Below are 21,407 nucleotides of genomic sequence, written 5' to 3' on the forward strand. Positions count from 1 at the left end.
CGTTAAAGGGAGTTTTTCCTCTCCACTGTCACCAAGTGCTGCTCATGCTACTTTACTACTGCCTTGAGATGATTGTACTGTGATTTGCCGCTATATAAATAAAATTTAATTGAACTGAAAAACTGACTGAATTGTGAGTGGGTTGGTCCCATTGCTGTGTAGCTTCCCAGACTATTAAGATACAACCTCAAAATTATACAGTTTTAATGCTTGCAAAATATAATGTGAATATATCAGATAATTAACACATCAGACTAAACAACCATAGGAGGTGCCATCTTTATTCAGTATTTAAACAGTGCTTTGTTGACTGGTAGGACACAGATTACTGCTGATATGTCAAAAAGGTATTATCTGGCCAAGACAAAGGTGATCACATACAATTCTGTCTGCAATATTGATGTTATGTGGTCTGGTTGTAGGGATGTGGCATTGTTCTGTTTTGTTAAGATGTTAACATGTTGCATTAATTTGTGGTTATAATAGACCAATAGTTATACTAGATAATAATAACAGTAAACAAAACAACTAAATTGTTGACACTGATGTACCTTGCCAAAGTTCATGTTTAACTAATCTCTTTGGAAGTTGTTCCAGACTCTTTTGGTTACTATTATCTGTCTCTTCAATTTGTCATCAGTTTTCCTCTTGCGGACTGGTGAGTGTCAGAGCCACCATCCAAGATGAAACAGCAAAGATCCATGAGTACATCAGGAAGATGGCCCCAAGCAATGGAATACTTAGTGAATATCTCAGGCAACAGAAGCCGGATGCAGAGGAAGAGGAGCAAGAACCATCATGGCAGGACAAACCCCTGCACGGCATGTACCACCGACAGATACAAGAAGTGGCTGATATCGAAAAGTCCTACCGGTGGCTGGAAAAAGCTGGACTGAAAGACCGCACAGAGGCACTGATCGTAGCAGCACAAGAGCAGGCCCTGAGCACAAGATCGATAGAGGCCGGGATCTACCACACCAGGCAGGACCCCAGGTCCAGGCTGTGTAAAGATGCCCCAGAGACAATCCAGCACATAACAGCAGGTTGTAAGATGCTAGCAGGCAGGGCGTACATGGAACGCCATAACCAAGTGGCCGGCATAGTGTACAGGAACATCTGTGCCGAGTATGGGCTGGAGGTCCCAAGGTCAAAATGGGACACACCTCCAAAGGTGAGGGAGAATGACCGAGCTAAGATCCTGTGGGACTTCCAGATACAGACCGACAAACAGGTGATGGCTAACCAACCGGACATAGTAGTGGTGGACAAACAGCAGAAGAAAGCCGTAGTGGTAGATGTAGCAGTCCCAAGTGACAGCAACATCAGAAAGAAGGAACATGAGAAGCTGGAGAAATACCAAGGGCTCAAAGAAGAGTTGGAAAAGATGTGGAAGGTGAAGGCAACAGTGGTCCCCGTGGTAATCGGCACCCTCGGGGCTGTGACCCCCAAATTGGGAGAGTGGCTCCAACAGATCCCACGAACAACATCAGAGCTCTCAGTCCAGAAGAGCGCAGTGCTAGGAACAGCTAAGATACTGCGAAGAACCCTCAAACTCCCAGGCCTCTGGTAGAGGACCCGAGATTGAGGAAGACACACACACCACCCATAGGGGTGAGAAGGGAAATTTATTTATATATATATATATATATATACATACTGCTAACAAGAATGTACATAACATACTGAGTCTCTGAAGTAAGAAGTTTTGGATGTTTTATACTAATAAACACAGAAATAAGACATATTTCATATTTACAGAAGGCTAAAGAAGAAAGAAAAAGGAAAAAGCTGAAGAGGCAACACGCTGAGAAAGAAGAGAACAGAGGCTGATGGAGACAGAAGTGCACACTCTCAGAAACAGAAAATGTGCTGTGGCTAGAATTAGGCAAAGATTAGTTTCTCCAGCACAAAATAATTGCTGTCTAGGATGTCACATGTAACAGTAAGCAAGCAGGTCAAGAAAAGAAATTCTTTAGTTATACATGTAAAAGGGATAAAATATAGGTTATTTTGGGCATATTTGATTTCTAAAGTAAAAGTCCTGTTCATTATCCCAGAAAATATTAAGAGATAGCTGAAGCAATTTTCGTCACTACAACTGAACCAACACAAAAACAATGTTTCAAAAAACATTTGCTCTGTCTTGTGTATGACCTTTGCTCTGTTTTTTTTGGACTGTGATTCTGCCTATTGTTTGGATACCTCTGCCTGTGTGGACTGAAATTTAGTTTTGGAATTTATGGCCTGTTTTTGACTGGTCTACCTAATCCTTTTTGATTATTGAAGCATAATTATGTGTGATAACAACTGATAATGGTCATTTAATGGGGTGATAACGTTTAAATGAGCTGACTGAGTCTTAAGTTTACTGGAAATATGATAAAACATTCGTCACTTTTGGATAAATTTAGTAACAAAGGGTCATAGTGTGGTTCCCAGCAACAACAGAAAGTGTTTTGAAAACCTCTGACACACATCTCAGACTAGATTCTTCTTCAATGCAACAGTGGCTGACACACATGTATTTACAACTGATAATTGATTACAATTTTCAGTATAACTGCAGATGTGGAAAGCTTGACTTTGAGTATTTTTAAAGCTCATGATAAAAGTATTATCTGTGTTGATTTTATCTATCATATCATACAACAACCCTGTTTTTTTAAAAAGTCTATACAAACAAAAACAGCAAGTATGTTGAGTAGGATTTGCCACTGTGACTGCATTACATTTTATCTTAAGCCTATTCCCATACATACTGATTTACAGATATGTTAACAAACAATGTATTTGTGTAACACCAAAAGACCTTACCTTGCACTACAACATCATGGCTAGTCACTCACAGTACTTGGTTAAAATACTGCCAACTTGTATGCCTAGAGCCATGCAAAAAAGTTCACATTCACTCCAGAGACATCATGTTCATTTATATTTAACCACTTTTTCCTTAAATGGAGACTTTTTTGATTTACAACCAGTTTCCTGTATTTCAGATGTGTGGGGATTCTGTCAATGAATAACAATGAACTTTCTTCTTTGTAAACTCTTCCTGCAACAATGTAAAAAAGCAGAAATTGCACTGAAACTCCAACTGTACACCATGATGACTAAAACATTCATCAATGATCAGAAGCATCTACAAAACAGAAAATCCAATGCTCGTCCATTACGGCTCGTCTATTGTCATATTGGCATAAACTGTAAATACAGTGGACATGACATTGTAATACACCAGGTACAATGCATCCTGGTTGTTTTAGGATTTTTTTGGTCATATAGAGTACTGAGTTGGGTTAACTTACCATCTGTGAATTTTCCCTTTAATCAAAATTCTTTTGCTGCCTCATCATAAACAGCATGTGAACTCCAAGCTCTGCTGTGATGTGCTGTACACTCTATCATTAATACATCTGCAACTTTATTCATGAAAAAAAAAACACTGCCTCTGAAACTAATAAAGCCAATATTAAAACATTTGCTGTTGCAGTTTAATTAAATAGAAATGAGATTTCCAGGAAAGAGGTGCATATAATCACCTGGACGTCTGCACCTTTGCAGTCTTTAAATGAATGATGTTAATTTGTACTAACTAAAATTTGGATTTAGATGTGTTGTCTCTGAGATTTTTGTAAACAAAGTTGAAAGAATCGCCCTGTTGCCAGTCTGTTGTTTTGTTGAACACAAGCCAATTTCTGTTGATTACACTATATTTTTTATGTTGCAGTGTCTGTAACTCTGTAAGCTACAGTTTAAGAGAAAAGCAATAGATGCAAGGTGGTTTGATGTTGATCATTATATAACGCAGAAGAGAAATCAAAGCAGCCCCTGCAGCATCTATCTCCCACCACCTGTCCTTGCAGACAGCACCTGTACATCTGTTAGCCAGGTCCTGAACTCTGTGGGTGTCAGAGGTCACCAGCTAGAAACTGTGGGGGTGGAGAAGAGTTGCAATTCCAGGGCAGCAGACACAAATGCACATTCACAGCAGCTGTGGATGGAGTACACCTGGTAAATATTCAGTACAGACACAGACACATAAGGTCAGGTGTCTATAACTGGTTTAAGGGTTTGGGGCAGCAGTGACACACAGACATTTTGTCTAATGTTAGCAGAGGGAGGCTGGTCCTTATTTAACATGACCCCAAATAAGTCTTCTCTTAATCAGATCTAAATATGATTAAATTGGTGTGGCTCCAGTGTGATTCCAACTCTCTCTAAAAACTTGAGTTTGCTGGAGTTTTTAGAGAGAGTAAAAACAGGAGTTTTTAAAATATATTTTTCTTTAAAACACAAAAGCACCTGCAGTGGGGGTGAGTTAATTTGATTAGCTTCCCTCATTATTGCAATAAATATTAAATAGATACATAGTTACAGATATAGATGCACATGTCCATGCATATCTGCACATACACAGACAGTATTATATGTCAGTATAATTTTACAGGTGCTCCTTGTTATGTGCCGGAATCAGCTAATTGTAATACTCTCAACATGACACAGGGTTTGAACTAATTGGAGTCATATCAATATAAAGTCTAGTCTAATACACATTCTCTTAACTCTCCGAAATCATAAGTGTGTTATCAAACTCATCGGCATAAAGAATAAATAGGTTAAATAGGTTTTAAATTAAGTTGTACATGTACGGACTGCCTGATAAGTTCGTGGGAAAGACTTATAATAATACCTGTACCTGAATGACAGAAGAACAATCCTTAGATATTTTATATAGACCCAGCAATGCTATGAATGTGACTGGTTATATTAAATCTCCAAATACATTTTAGGAAAACATCCTGTTTGTGGAAAATGTTGTGCAACTATGAACGAGGTGAGCACAAAAATGAACAGCATGAAAGTGAGAATTATAGGCATTGTTTGTTCTGTATGTGGAAAAATAAATACATATACAGTTGTCTTTTAAAGTAAATACAAAACCATTTAAACAGACACAGCATCAACACATGATGGTAAACTTTTAACACCTGCTGCTGTGAACACTGCAGACCTTTGACTTTGGCCGTTGACCGTGCTCACCTTGACCAGCTGATTCAAGCTTTATGGGACAGTAAAACCACATTTGGTGATTTATGACGCCATTAAGGTGCAGGTCAGCTATTTAATCATTACATAACCAAACATGGAAGGCTATTAAAACTGGAGTGCTGCTGCAGCTTAACAGCTTCTATTTACAGGGAGCTGTTTGTGTACTGAAAATAAATTACATACAAGAGAACTGGAGGGAGAGGAGAGATGGGGCAAGAGATATAGAAAGGTGGTAAGGGAAGGAGATGACGATAGCAGAGGAAAGAAAAAGAAATTACAGCTGAGGGAGAGAGAGAAAGACAGTGAGAGAGAATTAATAAATGTGCATTCAGCACCATTTAGCAGCAGTGGTTGGCATTGTCTGCCAATACATCTGCCTCGTCTTTGCATTTGGATGCAGTAATGGTGCTTTAAGAATGCTACTCGTTCAAGCCCATTAAATAAATGTCATATTAATAAGAATATTTTTTCAAGCTGCTTTTTTGACTGGACCTGACTGAACATATTTAATTTGAACTTGCTTTACTCTGTTTTTAAAACCGACTTTGCCCAGAGTTCACTTGTGTGTAAAAACACAATCTACCTAATTCATTTCAATGGGGGAAGCATGGGGCCCAGCAACAACAGGGCCTGTGCAAAATAATGTAGCATCATGTAGAAAGAAAGTATCTGTAGCATCTTTTTTCTCCAACACGTCCAACAATCTGACAAGGATTTACCTCAGCTCAGAAATACAGTGAAGCTACATTAACTCCCCATCAGAAAACAAGCTGAAAAATGATGTAACCATTCATCCCTTTTGAATACAGCCATAATTCTGGTGTCACTTGAAAGTTGAATGCTGGTCATAGATGAGGATTGAGTCTTGCACTAAGGCAAACAGATATCACAGATTACATGTGTGTCTCTGTGGCTTGTGACATTTACTGGGCAGGTTTATTGTGCTGTTTGTTTGTTGAGTTGCACTGCCAGCAGGAGTATCCGGACTATTACCTGATTTATTTTACAAGGGCAACTTAAAGGTGCAATGTGTAAATGTGAAGCAGGATCTAGTGGTGAGATTGCAAAATGCAACCTTCTGAGCCCCCCTCACAACACTCATTTCCAGGCGTGAGGGAGGCTACGATAGCCATAACCTTTATAACAAATGCAATTGCCTGTTAAGATCCAGTGTTTGGTTTGTCTGTTCTGGGATACTGTAGAAACATGGCAACACAACATGCCTGCCTCTGTGAAAGGTACCCACTCCCTATATACTGTAGATTTAAAAGGCTCATTCTAGTGGTTGGTATTTTCAGTTGATTACACACTAATGATAACATATTTATGAATACTGTATTCAGATCGTTTTAAATATTACACATTGCACCTATAAATGTGTGGGGACCATTTTTGATTCTAAGCTTTGCTTTGAGCAACAAGTTGCTAAAACAGCTCAAAAATTGTATGTGCTTCACAGCTGAGACATGAGTCTAAAGGTTCATGTCACAAAACTGACAAAAACTATGTCCAAGTCACACGAGTCATGTCTCAATCCGAAAAAGCCAAAAAAGAGACTGAGTACCTGTTATTTAAATTATAGGCTCCAATGCACACAAATCAAGTCAGAAAGAGTCCAAATCCAAAAATAAATCATGCCCAGGTCTTAACGATATTCAGCTAGATGAACATACAGTATGCCACCTGATGCGTATGCTGCACTGAGATTTCCAGTGCAAACTGAGCTGATATAAACACTAAAGGTAGGTTTTAGGAGCTGCCATTGAGCCGGGCACCGAGCATCAAAGTGTTGTGCTGGGCAGCTCTCAGGGTGAATATGAAACAAAACAGAACTAAGGGTGCAGACTCAGCTACACCTCGTCTAGACTACAGGGAGTGAGATCGAGCTCTGCCTGAACCAAACTGCTGACTAACCTTATCCCGATAACAACAGCACCTTCTTGCAAAGTACATTATTTAACTGCCTATCTAGGTCATGTGCTGGCCAACACATATTGTTTGAAACAGTAAAAAATCATTTCACATTTATGTTGCTGAGCCAGCAAGGATATGCTCCAAAAACAACAGCCATATAAAAAATGTATGTGAAAAATGTAACACTGGTGGGATGGAGTGTAAAACCATGTGTGTGTAAAAATCTGAGAGATTTATATATACATATATGAATATCTCTCTCTCTCTCTCTCTTTACATATATATATATATATATTATTACATTTATATATGTAAGTGGCTGGATAGCTCAGCAGTTAAGGTCCAAAGGTCAAAATGGGACACACCTCCAAAGGTAGTAGAGAATGACCGAGAAAAGATGTGGAAGGTGAAAGCAACAGTGGATCCTGTGGTAATCAGCACCCTCGGGGCTGTGACCCCCAAACTGGGAGAGTAGCTCCAACAGACCCCAGGAACAACATCAGAGATCTCAGTCCAGAACAGCTAAGATACTGTGAAGAACCCTCAAACTCCCAGGCCTCTGGTAGAGGACCCGAGATTAAGGAAGACACACACATCACTCTTAGGGGTGAGAAAGGCATATATACCTTCTTGCCTTCGTGCCTTCTTGCATGATGACCGAACTCTTAAGTGTCATAGTGGTTATTTCCAAAATGAATGCACTGTCAAAGCAATAATCCAGGTACTATGCATCACAGACTATAAAACTAAAATCTTAACAATATAACATCTCCAGTAAGGTGGGTTTAAAGGGGCTTTTAATATTAAATGCTGACTAACAAATTAACAAAAAATCTGATATGTTGAATTATGGAGAAGTGTAACAGTAGTGTATACAGGTGAGGTACCGAGTAGCCTACTGGTTTTCTTTTCTAACACCATTATCGAGGCTTCATTTACTTCTACTGATGTAGAAAAAATGGAAGTGAATACAATACTTCGTCTCTGACATTTATATTGATTTTCAGGTTTAATGATCTTTTCACCCCTGGCAGTTTAACACTTTGCTTTGTACTAAATAAATGTAATCACTGCACTTGAATTTCAAAAAATGGGGGGGTCCCCAAACTTCTGGCTGCCAGTGTGTATAGCAGGTAGGTATGTAGACTGGTTCTGCATCTGATTTTCAAGTGGAAAATGTACCAGCACTTTCTAAACTATGTAAGTGTGAATGTCTCCATGTGTCATCCCTGTAATAGAGTTTTAAGGCAGGGAAAACAGCAAAACTAAAACTCAAACCAAAACTTTCATAACCAGCATGACAGGATTACAACTACATTATGATGACTATTAGTTTTGAGCTGTAATTTGGCCTACACTATGGAGTCCAGCTGACAGATGTGCAGTGACACTGAGCTCCAAGGTGTTGGGGCAGAGCAGCTGAATGCTCTGGCACCCATGGCACAGAGTCTGAAATCGGAGACAGATCAAATCAGCTGAGGAGGATGAGAGAGGATGGCATGGGACGTAACAAGGAGAGGGTTAGAAAGGTATAGGCAAAGATTATAGATTATAAATGGTAAGGCTTTGTGGTTAGCACTGTTGCCTCACAGCAAGAAGGTTCCTGGTTTGAAACCCATCAGGGGCCTTTCTGTGTGGAGTCTGCATGTTCTCCCTGTGCTTGTGTGGGTTTTCTCCAGGTACTCTGGTTTCCTCCCACAGTCCAAAAACATGTATGTCAGGTTGATTGGTGACTCTAAATTGCCCATAGGAGTGAGTGTGAGTGTGTGAGGTTGTCTGTCTCTATGTGGCCCTGTGATGGACTGGGGACCTGTCCAGGGTGGACCCCTGCCTTTCACCCAGAGAGAGCTGGGATAGGCTCCAGCAGATCTAAATATTCAAGCGGTACATTTTGAAACATATTTTCTTTGACTCAGTGAGGATGATTTTGTTTCATTACCACTGAGTTTTGGAAACATTTTCAATGTCCAGACTGAAGACAGCTGGTGGAAGCAGGTGTGCAGATGTGAAGTTGACATAACAATTACAGTGTATTGAATTAGGATAGAGAATATTTATGAAGAGACTGGAATGTATAACAAATAGAAGTGTGTCAGGAGTCACTTTAACTTTTCATAGTTGATTGGCAGTCACAGTTTCCAAACATCTGCAGGGAAACAGTAAAAATTGAGATGAACAACCAGTGCTGTGTAGCATGAAGAACATGGGTAAACATAGGTCTGTTCTCCTCCTCCTATTCTGTGTTGAACTCAATTAAGAGCATGAAAAATCTAAAGCAAGTGAAATGTTTCGGGGGAATCAGCCCTGCATCATACACACAGACACACTCAATGGAAACGAAGCTTGATGCTAAAGAGTTGTGAAAGCAGTGCTGCTCTCTGACTTCCTCCCTCTCTCTCTGACCCCCTCACCAGCCTCCAATCTCTCTCTCTCTCTCTCTCTTTGATACACGCACACTCACATTCTGACTCGACAAAAGCCATTTTTGGGAGGGAAAAATATGCGCCTGAGTTTCGTTGTATTTATGCTGCCCTTTCACATTAGGTCAGTGTGTGTTTTTGTGCGTGTGAGTTACAGCTCTGATTATATTTGCATATTTCACATCATGTTAAACTGGGTACTGCGCAAAACTAAATAGATCTGTTTATATAACAACAGTTACTGGTTATTGCATATGTTGTATGGTTTTGAATAAGAGTTCATTTATGAGAAAATGACAATATGTATGATATTGATAGGTATTTTCTTGTACATTTCTACAATTAAAACAAGTTTTAGATGCTGGAAGAAAGAAAAAAAATCAAATTAAATTTACTGTAAATTGCAAAAATGTTTTCATTTTCTTGCCCCTTAATTGTCTCATTGTCTCACCTTTGGGGGTCCTGAAACCATTGTGATTGAGGGACATAGAGAGAGGCAAAGCAATATAAGGAGAGAGAGAGAACAGGTGCATAGCATGATTAAAGAGGAGAGGTGATGATGAACTGAGTCAGCACAGGTGTGCTCACTAACACACACACACACATTGAGCATGACACAAATCTGTCATTTCATGTTAGATACAAAGAAAGGAGAGAGGAAACAACTAAACATCTCATCTCTCTTTTTATATCGTCCACTTGCCACCCAAACACATCACAACAAGACATTTTAGCCTTCAGTTTGTTCCTGATAAATATCAATATTACACTATTTGGTAAAATGTGGTACACACACTTATAAACAACAAACACACATGCAAGGCATCTGCAGCTCAGTTGGACCTCTGTTATATGAATTGATGAAGAGAGACAAGACACAGAGACACACACTCACACACACACACACACACACACACACACAAAATAAGTGGCATTACAACCATGGAGCACACAGTGCATATGCACACACACATGAACACACACACACACACATACGAACTAAATTCACCCTTTTAGCACAAACACATCACATACGCAGCGTTGCAGAGTGAGAAAAATGCTGGACCATAATGCATTGCCTGAGGCCTCAGATTCTGTCGGAGGGACCCTCTCACTGTGTGCATGTGCTGTGATTTGAGCCATTCAATCCATTAAAAAGCTGCTATTTACAGAAAGAGACACAGTCTGTTTACATAAGCTGAAATAGTCAGAGTTTTACTGTCTATATTAACCATATTAGTTAATATTTCATATTTTTTGTCATTTACACATTAAACATTTTTATTCGAGGGACTGTTTTCAAAACTCTTCTTGGCCTGTGTAAGGAACCTCAGTTAAATAAGACTAGAGAATCTGCAGCAATAAATGTGTTTCTTATATATTTCGTTGAAGAGTTCGACTTAGTACTCATAAGACAAAAAAAAAGTAAATTTCTGAAAAACCTGGTCTTTAAATCCATCATGGTAAAGAAAACACTGCAGCAACACACAACGATTACGTAAGATTTATTAAAATCAATAATGTTTACTAAGTGCTTAATGTAATAGCTTCTACCTGCAGCAAGCTTTAAGTCTGCAACATGAAACCAATGCTGCCTGGAAGGAAAGAAATCAATAAACTTATAGAACGATTTAAAGATGTTCAGCAACAAAGTAAAATATCAGTAATTTTTCGTTAATGGGCCACACTATTGGTATGACATCAGTGGTAAAGAAAGTATTCTTTTACTTATCTTGAATTTATAAAGACATCAATAAAGATTGTGCCAGATATTAATATAACAGATGCAATAACATCCACCCATTTTCCTAAGTGTATTAGGGTCTGGGTTGCTGTGGCTAAGCAAGGTAGCTCAAACAACTTTTTTTTTTATATCTGTTCCTGGGTCCAGAAGGATTTATGTTGCCACCAGTGTATTGTGGGCCTGCTGTGCGATCTCCTCCCTGTTTGGACGTGCCTGCAAAGCCTCCACAGGGAGGCTTCCCAGAGACATCCTCATCATTTGATGAACTACCTAAACTGGAGCAGCCATTCTGTCTCATTTTTGTGCAGCCCTCTGGCCTATTGCTAATGAGTCTTAACCCATTCCTTATGCTAGGCACTGCAGCGAAAATTGTCTATGCCCACCTGGGTGGGCTCCCTCCGTCCAAACAGAGTGATCTCATCATGTCCACACGGTGGGATCCTCCCTTTCATTTCCTCAGCTTCTGCGCTAAGAGTGAGTATTATGTCGGAGGTTGTTTTGTTCCTGTAAGATGGTTTCTGCACAACAGTTGTGGTGCCAGGTTCTGCAGTGAGTGTGGGTCCAGCTGCATCTTCGGGGATGATCTGCATCCCTGCTACATGAGGTGCATGGGGTAGAGCATGCCAGCTGGGCCCTGTAGCCTCAGCGGCCAATGCTTCTTCAAGTAGCTGTCCCTGGAAGAGCTAATGTTAGTTTACGACAGCATGCAGAGTGTCTCTCCCTCGCCCCTGAGGACTGCTCCCGCCGGTGCACCTGCCATCAAAACCCTCCCGCCTCCATCTCAGATCTCAGGCGAAGAGTTTCACCTGGTACTCAAACTCACTTTAGACCCTGAATTGTCCAATTCAGTTCAAAACATCTGTACAATTCTACCTGCCACACCCCTCTCCATCTAGGGAGCTGGCATAGAGGCACACTAGCTACCATGATGGGTGAGAGAGCTAACTTTATATCCTCCACTTCATTTTCTGGCTATGGGTGGTTTTTTGTAGTAGTTCACAGACACCAGCTAACCAGTGTGGTCTCCTGGTTGCACCCGTCGCCATTCTCAGGGGTAGCGAACTACAGAGGAGATGAAATTGCCCACCTCCTTGTGTTCGATGGTGGGAGCACAGGCATACTGCCCAGGACCAAGGCGCCCCCCCACCCACCCACCCTCAGCCTTCTCAGCCTCTGGCTCTTGTCCCCTGCAGCCAACCTGCAGTTTGGCCACACGAAGGTGCATGATGATGACGGGTCAGTGTCTCCACACACCGACCTCGTCTCCACCTGGCCTCTCCAGAGCAGGGCTCCATTTAGGTCACTCTAGGCTTGGTTCCAGGTCTGCCGGCGGAGAGGAAAACATCAAACTCTGGTCATTGTTATTCTCGGTGGGCTTCATGCCACTATGTGCTCAGATTATTATGACTGTCCACGACGGGCTGACTGATGGACAGTTTAATCCATAGTGGCATGCGCAGGTGATGCCAGCAGATATACACAAGTGTCCAGCAAGGGTTGTTATTTTTCCAAAGTGCCAGCAGAGGATGTGGCCATTTCTCTACGCCTGTTATTTCCTCATGCACAGAAATCGAGCGTCACAATGACGCAGGCCTCACACTGGGTTCACCAGAATGACTTGTTTACTACTTTTTTAAGGGGAGAGCGCAAGCAGTGCTTAGTTGCACGGTCCCTGGCACCATAATGACATCTCATTCTGTTACTGCGCTCAATTCACAGAATCTAGGGTTACAATACATAACCAACTATTCAATGCTCATGCTGTCTGAGCTCTTGTCTTTTAGTCACTTCGTCTCTTGGTCCAAACATCCTGCAATAAAGTTATTTGGCTGCTTGCTGCTAATATTTCATTCTTTTGGTCACTACCCCATGTCCATTTTAGGTTCTGACACCCCATGACTGTCAGGCTGTCACAAAAAAGTAAATAACACCAATCAGGAAGTGTCAAACACTAGATTCTGGATGGTAATGAAATGTTCACATATGCCTGGAAGCAGCTTGTAAAGAGAAAGTGTTAGGAAAATATTTTATTCTGTTCAGTTGTTTACATATATCCTTACACTTATCTTGCGTATTTGTTTCTAATTCTGAGATGTCTGAAAGATGACTTTTGCCATATGTGGGCTGGAGAACAACAACAGGATGGTTGACCATATTTTAACCCCATTTTAGTGCTTGTCTTAGAGATGGATGACCACAGTTCTGGTCTCTTATCTTAATCTGGAAGATGGCTGACTGCTCTTTAACCCATTCTACGTTTTATATTAATGTGACCTCACCTCCAGAAGAGTGTACTCCTTCTTTGCATGCAATTCTGGTCATAGTAAGCTATAAAATGTCTAGTCTGGCTGTGCCTAGCCAGTGATCTCTCACTCTGCATTCAGTGTGCTTAGTGACAGTTTATTCCTTGTGCAAGTAAAATTGATCTAAACTCTAAAGTTTGTTCTCTGAGTCTATTTTGTTCCCTAACAAAAAACATGGGGTACAGTAATTCACAGTCTTTTTCAGTGCATTGCTCACATTACCTCACATTACCGCACTTAGAAAATGATGCAGCCATGCACAAAACCAATGCCAACCATGCACACACGCAGACTGGCTGACAGACAGGCAGTCATTAGTAGGTAACCTCTGGGGGAACAACAGCTGATTCACACACACCTGAGCTTGTTCACATCAGACACAGGTGCATGTGTGTGTGTGAGAAATAGAAAGCCACACAGATCAGTAGACAGTCAGAGCTCCTCCCTACCTCTTCTTCCCCAGAGCCATCACTCTGCTCCTCATCCATATTCTCCTCCTCCTCTTCCTCGTCCTCCTCCTCTTCCTCGTCCTCCTCCTCTTCCTCCTCCTCTGGGAACTCCACATCGGACTCTCCAGGGGCGATCGGGACACTGATGGTCAGGTTAGGGTTTGTCATGTAGTTGTCATCCTCTGGCACCACATATTTCTCCACATGGCGGCCTATGATATGACAGGCAGAGAGTCACGTTTATTTTTTCCTTAAGATTATGTTAATGTGAAAATTATATTGTTGCTTAAAAACTGTTGCATTCATGTGGAAAAGTTCATACAGTTAATACTGCACACACATTTTTATTAGATTTTACTACACATTAACATTTTGTTTATTTTCTACAAATTCCCTACATAAACTAAAACCATGTATGAATTTCATGCACTTATCATACATTTTTTTTCTGCAGCACAGAAACTATACTATGACTGCATATCACAGTGGGTTCAAAAAATCCATTTTTAGTTAGATTATGTGTATGGTGTTTGTAGAAAATAAAATAAAATAAAATCACTAGCATCATCTTTTAATGTGTGCTGGAACTTTCCATACCTAAATAGATGGCTTAGCTATCAAAATGCCTGTCATTCACAGGAATGGATTAATTATTAGAGATATGTCATCAATTAAAAGGTTGATGCCACTTTCACATCTGGCTGCAAAGTGTGATGCTAAGCTTAAGCTTAGCTTGTCAGAGCTGCTAAGCTTAAACAAGGAAAAACAGCCTGCTCTAGTTGTGCCTGACAGTCACCAAACCAGCACCTCTAAGGATCACTGTTTGCTTCATCTATTCAGTGTTGACATATGTCCACATACGTTTGTCCATATGGTGTATTTGTCACTAGAGTAACACAGCTCTGTTGCTGGAAAGAGAAAAACCTTTTAATTGTAATATTTTAATATATTTTTTCGGTCTGTGTGTATGTGTCACCTATGACAGCTCCATTAGCTTCAGTGTGGATTGTGCTCAGGCGTTTCAGCTTCATCATGGCTTTAGCGTGCTTTCGTTTCTGACGACGACGCTTCAGGTTTCCATTGAAGAAGTCCACCACCTGCAGCACACACATGAACGCATGCACATACACACACACACACACAGACAAAATCAAAGACGCTATGGTTAAAAAGAAAGAGACTAATACCTGTACCTAATACCTGTATACCTGATGGAAAAGTAGACACGTACCTGTCTTCGGCACCAGCCGAGGCCTCTGGTGATCCTGTGGATGGCGATATGAAGGTTGTTCATCTCGCCATCGTCATCTGGAGATGACAGATTGTCAGAGCTGAAACTGCTGAGAAGCAGAGCCAGGAAGAGGTTCAACAGCTGGAGACAGATGGAGAGAGAGAGTGATAGACAAAGAGAGAGAGAGAGAGAGAGAATGTGTTTGTTTTAGCATTTACTATACAGACATCAGTGACTAGACACCATTCCTCAGAAAAAACAGCAAAATCAAGTACAGTGTTTGTTCTGTCCTAAACTTTAGGCTTGAGACTGTAAAGAACACTTGAACCTTTATCACCAGCAATGTGCCTCAATTTATGGCTCAGAATATGTTCCTGTGCAGCAACGAGGGAACACAAATCACAACACGCTGCTGGAGTTGTCTACTTACAGTATGCTCCTCATCCAGATATTTCTTTTTTATCCCTTAGTTAATGCACCACAGAGACTCTGGGTTATCACAGTTTCCAGTGCAGGTTGATTATTTAGTGTGAGCTGAATAATGGCCAGTGAATACAAAAACTAAACTATACTAGCTGTAGGTGTCATGGAGTGAGGTTTATTTCCGCTATGGACTCTTATTTTGGTTTTTGAGTTTCCTGTGCTCCTTAGGCTAGTTATAGGGAACTTGGTGTTTCATTAGGTAAATTACTTTCACCTGTGTTTAATTAATCTTTCATTCTGAATCTATTTATATCTCACGTTTTCCTTTGTTCAGCGTCGGAGCATTAGTTGTAGTAGTTGTGGTTAATGATCTGTTCATGTATGTGAAGAAGGTTTTGCTTTACGCCAAGTGATGGAGATACTATTTGCCTGCCTGCCCGCCCGCCGAGTGGCGGCGAAATTAAATGTGTTTTGCCTGAGCCTGGTCGATCCAGGCATAATAAAATTTCGTGTCCTGCATTTGGGTCCTACCTCCTTTCATCCTGCACCACACCCACACATTTGAGGTGTGAAAAGTTACGTCATAAGGAAAATAGTACATATGCACTATTTTTTATTTTAATATTCCATTAACATGAAATGAGTATTTCTACCATAAAATATTAAATTAGAGACAGTTAACAGTATTCTATATTTTCTATATTCTAATTTGAAAATTGTTATCTAGCTGCTTATGTAGGTGACATACAAAAAAATACTTCTATTGGACATTGGACATCAGAAAGTTGTATGGAGAGAGAGGAAAATGGTTGTGTTGAATTATGTTCATGTGCGTGGATATGTAAAGTTACTAATTACTTACATCTGCCATGATCACCTTTCAGATTCACTTTTATGAACCCTTTTTCAAAATAAAATTGTAGCATTTGGTTTTTGTTTCCTCATCGAAGCTTTTGTCCACTTTTTAATTTTGCTAACAAATTTTACAAAATTTCTTTCAATTCTGTTTTTTAACAGAGCTATAAACTACCTCAAGGCAACATTATGAGTATGTATGAATGATATTGATCCCAGTGTGTGTAAGTTATTTGTGCTGCTGATCAGATATCACATGCCAGGTTTCACCATCACAAAACACTGTTGTCTGGTCTTGGTTCCTGCTTGGACCCAAACACCAATAGATCGATGGTGCTGACATGGCAACATGCACCAACAGCTCAACCAGTGACCTTGTTGCTTTCCAATAGTCAATAACACATCACACTGACAGGCCTGAAAATAGAAAGCTGCCTTCATTTGTTTTATTACTCAAGTAACCTTCTCATACAACAAATGCATTTGTTTTCTTTTTGACCACTTGGAGGTAGCAGAAACAAGTTGCCATATTGTCACCTTCAACAGTTGTTTAATTTGTGTGTCCACCTAAGAAATGTAAGTTTAACATACACTTTGTTTTTAGCTCTGGTCTCCATCGACTCCTGAGTGAAATACTGTATATGAACTGCTAAATACTCCACTATGTTCACCAGCCTACATGCATTGTGCTGCATACTGCATGCTTCAGCATTTATACTACAGTAATTCAAGGTGATGCATTTTCAATTTAAATAAGAATTTTTGTCTTCTCAAAACAATTTAAGCATTTTCATTAAAATTATTACGATCTTGTATAAACTTTTTTGGAATTTCTGGTAATTTACAGATAAATACAGTATTTTCTGAAAATTAGCAGGAAAATATGGAACCTGTAAAATAAAGCACTCAGTGTCTCATTGCTTGTACTGATAATTGAATCAGGTGAGTTTTGACAATTAAAAATTTAACAGAACCCCTCAATGTGATGCATTTCCTATTGAAACAGGATTTTACAGTGGGAGGAATCAATCTCAGTGGGCAGAGCTGTATTGCTACGGGAAAATAAAAAGTACTGCTACCCTAGTCCATTACATTACCTTACCTTCTGACTGACTCTATTTTAAAATCCATTAGCCTGTGCAGGTTGTATAAAGGTATTTGCTCTCCACTCCACCTCAGCGTAATGGATGATCAGCCGCACACTAGACTGGATCTGCTTTTCCTCTGTGCTGTCTACAGACTAATGTGTTGTCAATTATTAGTTATTGATCTCCTTCCGCTGCTGCTGATGGAGTAGAGTTCATAGCTATCAACCTTTAGGTATGTCAAAGAGTTTTGAAGTGAAAGCTGAACATTTACAATGTATACATCCTAGGGTTAGCATAAATTAATCTTAAACTTATAACAGTGAATTTAATTTAACATCTCCAAATTCAACTGGTATCCTGTTGGTTCCAGCACAATAATAAAACTCTAATGAAGAGAGAAACCAGAATTAGTGTGTGAGATGGACAGATAGAAAGAAAAAACTTGTGTGCGTGTGTGCACCAATGCATCAGATGCAGATGTGTTTATGTTCGGTGTCTGTAAGAGCCATCTGTGCGTGGGTCAGTTTTGAGATCAACAGACCACCTGATCCTCCAAATTCACCTCGTTTAACTTGTTAAACAGATCGTACCAATTAGCTTGGGGAATTGAAGCCCACATAAATACACTGTGAGAAAGCAAAACACAGCTGAGTCACTAGTTGACAACATGGGTGTGAGGTTTTTCTTATTTATGAAGGTGATAATGTTCAGTTTTTGCTGAAACTGTTTCAGGGAGGTGTTTTGACTATTTACTCTAGCCTCATTGATAGAAACTAGGTCATTTATTTGGATAGTGACATCTGACCATGTATTTTTGCATTTACATCTGGTATTAATAAACATCCTCAATCTCTCAATTCTGGATGACTATATGAAAATTAATTAGATGGAGCTGGTGGACATGTAGCTCAAGGCATGTGATGCTTTTTAAACACTTTTTTTTTGTTAGGGCAGGTATTTCTGTACCACAACCTGGAAACAAATGAAGGAAATTTTGTTTAGAGACTGAACCTTTAAGAGATATTGACTTTAACATATGTTGGTGGGACACTGGAGCGTAATTTGAGCCTCGGGCAGACTTTGGAGTTTAAAGAGGGCTGTGTTTATTTCCCCTCAGTTCTTACAGTGTAGGATATATTTTCTCTTAAAGAAGGGTACATCAGTATTGTTTTAAGACCGACTTAAAAAATAATGGAATCTATCTTTGAAGAAAGTGGCCAAAATGTTAATTGCTAATCACAATCACAAACCAGACTCTCTGCCTAATCTGCCTGATCTGGTTGCAAACTGTTTTGGATATATTCACATTTACAGTAAATCTTTCTGCCAGATCCAATTGAGAAAACCACATCGAGGTCACACATCATGTTCATATCCCAGGTTGCTAGATATAGATACTAGTTAAAAATGTAGAGTATACGACAACAAAAGTACCATACAAGTGTTATGGCTTTGGGTTTACACACTAAAACTACATGGTTATTCTTTGTTTTGTTTGTCACTCAATTCGTGTTTTCTAAGCTCTTCATTTAGACACACACACACACAGAGACACACAGACACACAGCCCTGAAGAGCTTCAGCATCCGCAGAGCAGGGGGTGGTAGTGATGAACGACAAGTAACATGATCTGTTTTTGGTGTTTCTTGTCACAACAAAGCCCCATGAGCAAAGAATATATATTATATATATGCGCCTGGAACCTCAGTTCACTACAAATGAGCGATAGAAATATTGGAATCATACCAGCTCGGACGTTGCCCGGGTCAACAAGGTCCCCATCAGGTGCTAGGGGACCAGGGCAACCTGATGAGAAATGGGCTACAGGAACACGACACTCATGGATGAGGGCTGAGAATAGAGAACTGTTGGAATGCTACTACATGAGTAACCCCAGAGATAGGGGTTACATGAAGACGATGTGGGACCTATGGAAACTTCGAAACACACCATCTATACAACTAGTAGGTCAGTGTTCCAACTTCCGCAAATGGCAACTGCTGCCACAACTGGAGGTTAAAGAGGTACAACACAAATGTTACGGCAAGGGGGAGCCAGGACGTAAGGTTAGGGGGGAAACAATACCATCCCCACCCGAGATTGGGTACCAAGCCCCAATAACAAGCCCCACATGCTCAACACAAGAGCAGCTGACCTGAGATTGAAGATCCTGAGTAAGATGGACACCTGGAACCTCTGTAGCTGGTTACCAAGACTAAGTGACGTATCCTCTGAAAGTCTACAAGAAGATGTGAATGCAGCATTATGAACAATCCCTACTATGACCATCACTGAGACCAACAAGCTGATATACACCACGGCAACAGTGATCATTGAGATGCTTGGCCACAAAATATACACCACCAACAAGGAGAAGTATCCTACATGGAGGAGGAGGTTAGAGGCAAAAATAAGGGCAACACGGAGAAAGTTGGCCAACTATCAGAACTGCAGAGAAGTGGGATGAAGTTGGGTAAGAAGTACAACAAGCTGTCAATACCAGAGGCCTTGGAGACTGCCATACAACGACTTCAGGCCACACGCCTGAAGAGGTACACCAGAGAAATAGAAGCAAGGAGAATAAACAGGGTGTTCTCCACCGAACCGTCCAAAGTGTACTCTCAGTGGCAGGGTAGCAACATGACAACAGAGGTTGGAGACTGAACGATACTGGAAAAACATATGGGAGAAGGAGACATCACATAACACCAATGCCCAGGGGCTGGTGGACCTGAGAGCAGCACAGCAACCTCCCTGAACAAGACCCAGTAACCATCACAATGGCAGATATCCAAGAAAGGGTCTCAAGCATGAAGAACTGGACAGCACCTGGGCCTGACATGATCCACACCTACAGGGTAAAGAAGGTAACTGCACTCCATGAGCGCCTGGCAGCTCAAATGATCCAGCTGCTAATGGATGGCACTCACCCAGAGTGGCTAACTGAAGGCAGGACTGTCCTGGTCCTGAAGGACCCCCAAAAGGGAGCAGTCCCATCCAACTACCGCCTGATAACCTGCCTCTGCACAACATGGAACCTCCTATCGGGCATCATAAGGTGACCTTGAGACTTTGAAAGGCGCCATGAAATAAAATGTATTATTATTATCATAGCGGTTAGGATGAGTAAGCACATGGCTCAATGCATGAGCGGGGTCCAGAAAGGAATGGGTAAGGACACCGGGGGAGCAAAACTTCAACTACTGGTAGACAAAGCAGTCACTCGAGACTGTAAGACCAGACAGACCAACCTGTGCACCGCCTGGATTGACTACAAGAAAGCCTACGACTCAATGCCTCACACATGGATCCTGGAATGCCTGGAGCTATACAACATCAATAGGACTCTAAGAACCTTCATAAGGAACTCAATGGGACTGTGGAAAACAACCCTAGTGGCCAACCTCAAACCAGTTGCACAAGTCTCTATCAAGTGCGGCATCTACCCACTGCTGTTCTGCATAGGCCTGAACCCCCTCAGCCAGATCATCACTAAGACTGGCTTTGGATACCGACTACGAAATGGAGCAACCATCAGCTACCTCCTGTACATGGATGGCATCAAGCTGTATGCCAGGAATGAGCGAGACATTGACTCACTGATCCATAACACCAGGATATAAAGGAACGACACTGGAATGTCAATCAGACTGGACAAGTGTGGTCGAATGATAACAAAGAGAGGGAAGGTTGTCAGGACTGAAGGAGTTGAACTCCCAGAAGGCAGCATAGCAGATGTTGAGGAAAGCTACAAGTGCCTTGGAATCCCACAGGCAAATGGGAACCAAGAAGAAGCCGCAAGGAAAGCCGCCACAGCCAAATACCTACAGAGACTAAGGCAAGTTCTAAGAAGTCAGCTAAATGGGAAGAACAAGGTCCAAGCCATCAACACCTATGCCCTGCCAGTCATCAGATACCCCGCTGGCATAAT

The 21,407-nt window shown here is 40.9% G+C and overlaps 1 protein-coding gene and 1 pseudogene across 1 annotated transcript in view; one reads left to right on the forward strand and one right to left on the reverse strand.

Annotated features, from left to right (window-relative positions):
* Nucleotides 1–21,407, forward strand: part of LOC113143885 (zinc finger protein 208-like) — a 905,597-nt pseudogene that overhangs the window by 618,700 nt on the left and 265,490 nt on the right.
* The window catches only part of LOC113143883 (sodium channel protein type 4 subunit alpha-like), a 240,378-nt gene that overhangs the window by 58,391 nt on the left and 160,580 nt on the right, over nt 1–21,407 (reverse strand). Inside the window, exons 20-23 of the mRNA XM_026329485.1 lie at nt 15,111–15,251; nt 14,856–14,976; nt 13,880–14,091; nt 4,989–4,994 (exon numbers count right to left, since the gene is read on the reverse strand). Coding sequence (XP_026185270.1) covers nt 4,989–4,994; nt 13,880–14,091; nt 14,856–14,976; nt 15,111–15,251 — 480 coding nt within the window. The remainder of the gene's footprint in view (nt 1–4,988; nt 4,995–13,879; nt 14,092–14,855; nt 14,977–15,110; nt 15,252–21,407) is intronic.

Source organism: Mastacembelus armatus, unplaced genomic scaffold, assembly GCF_900324485.2.
Source record: "Mastacembelus armatus unplaced genomic scaffold, fMasArm1.2, whole genome shotgun sequence".
NCBI classification, from domain to species: Eukaryota; Metazoa; Chordata; class Actinopteri; order Synbranchiformes; family Mastacembelidae; genus Mastacembelus; species Mastacembelus armatus.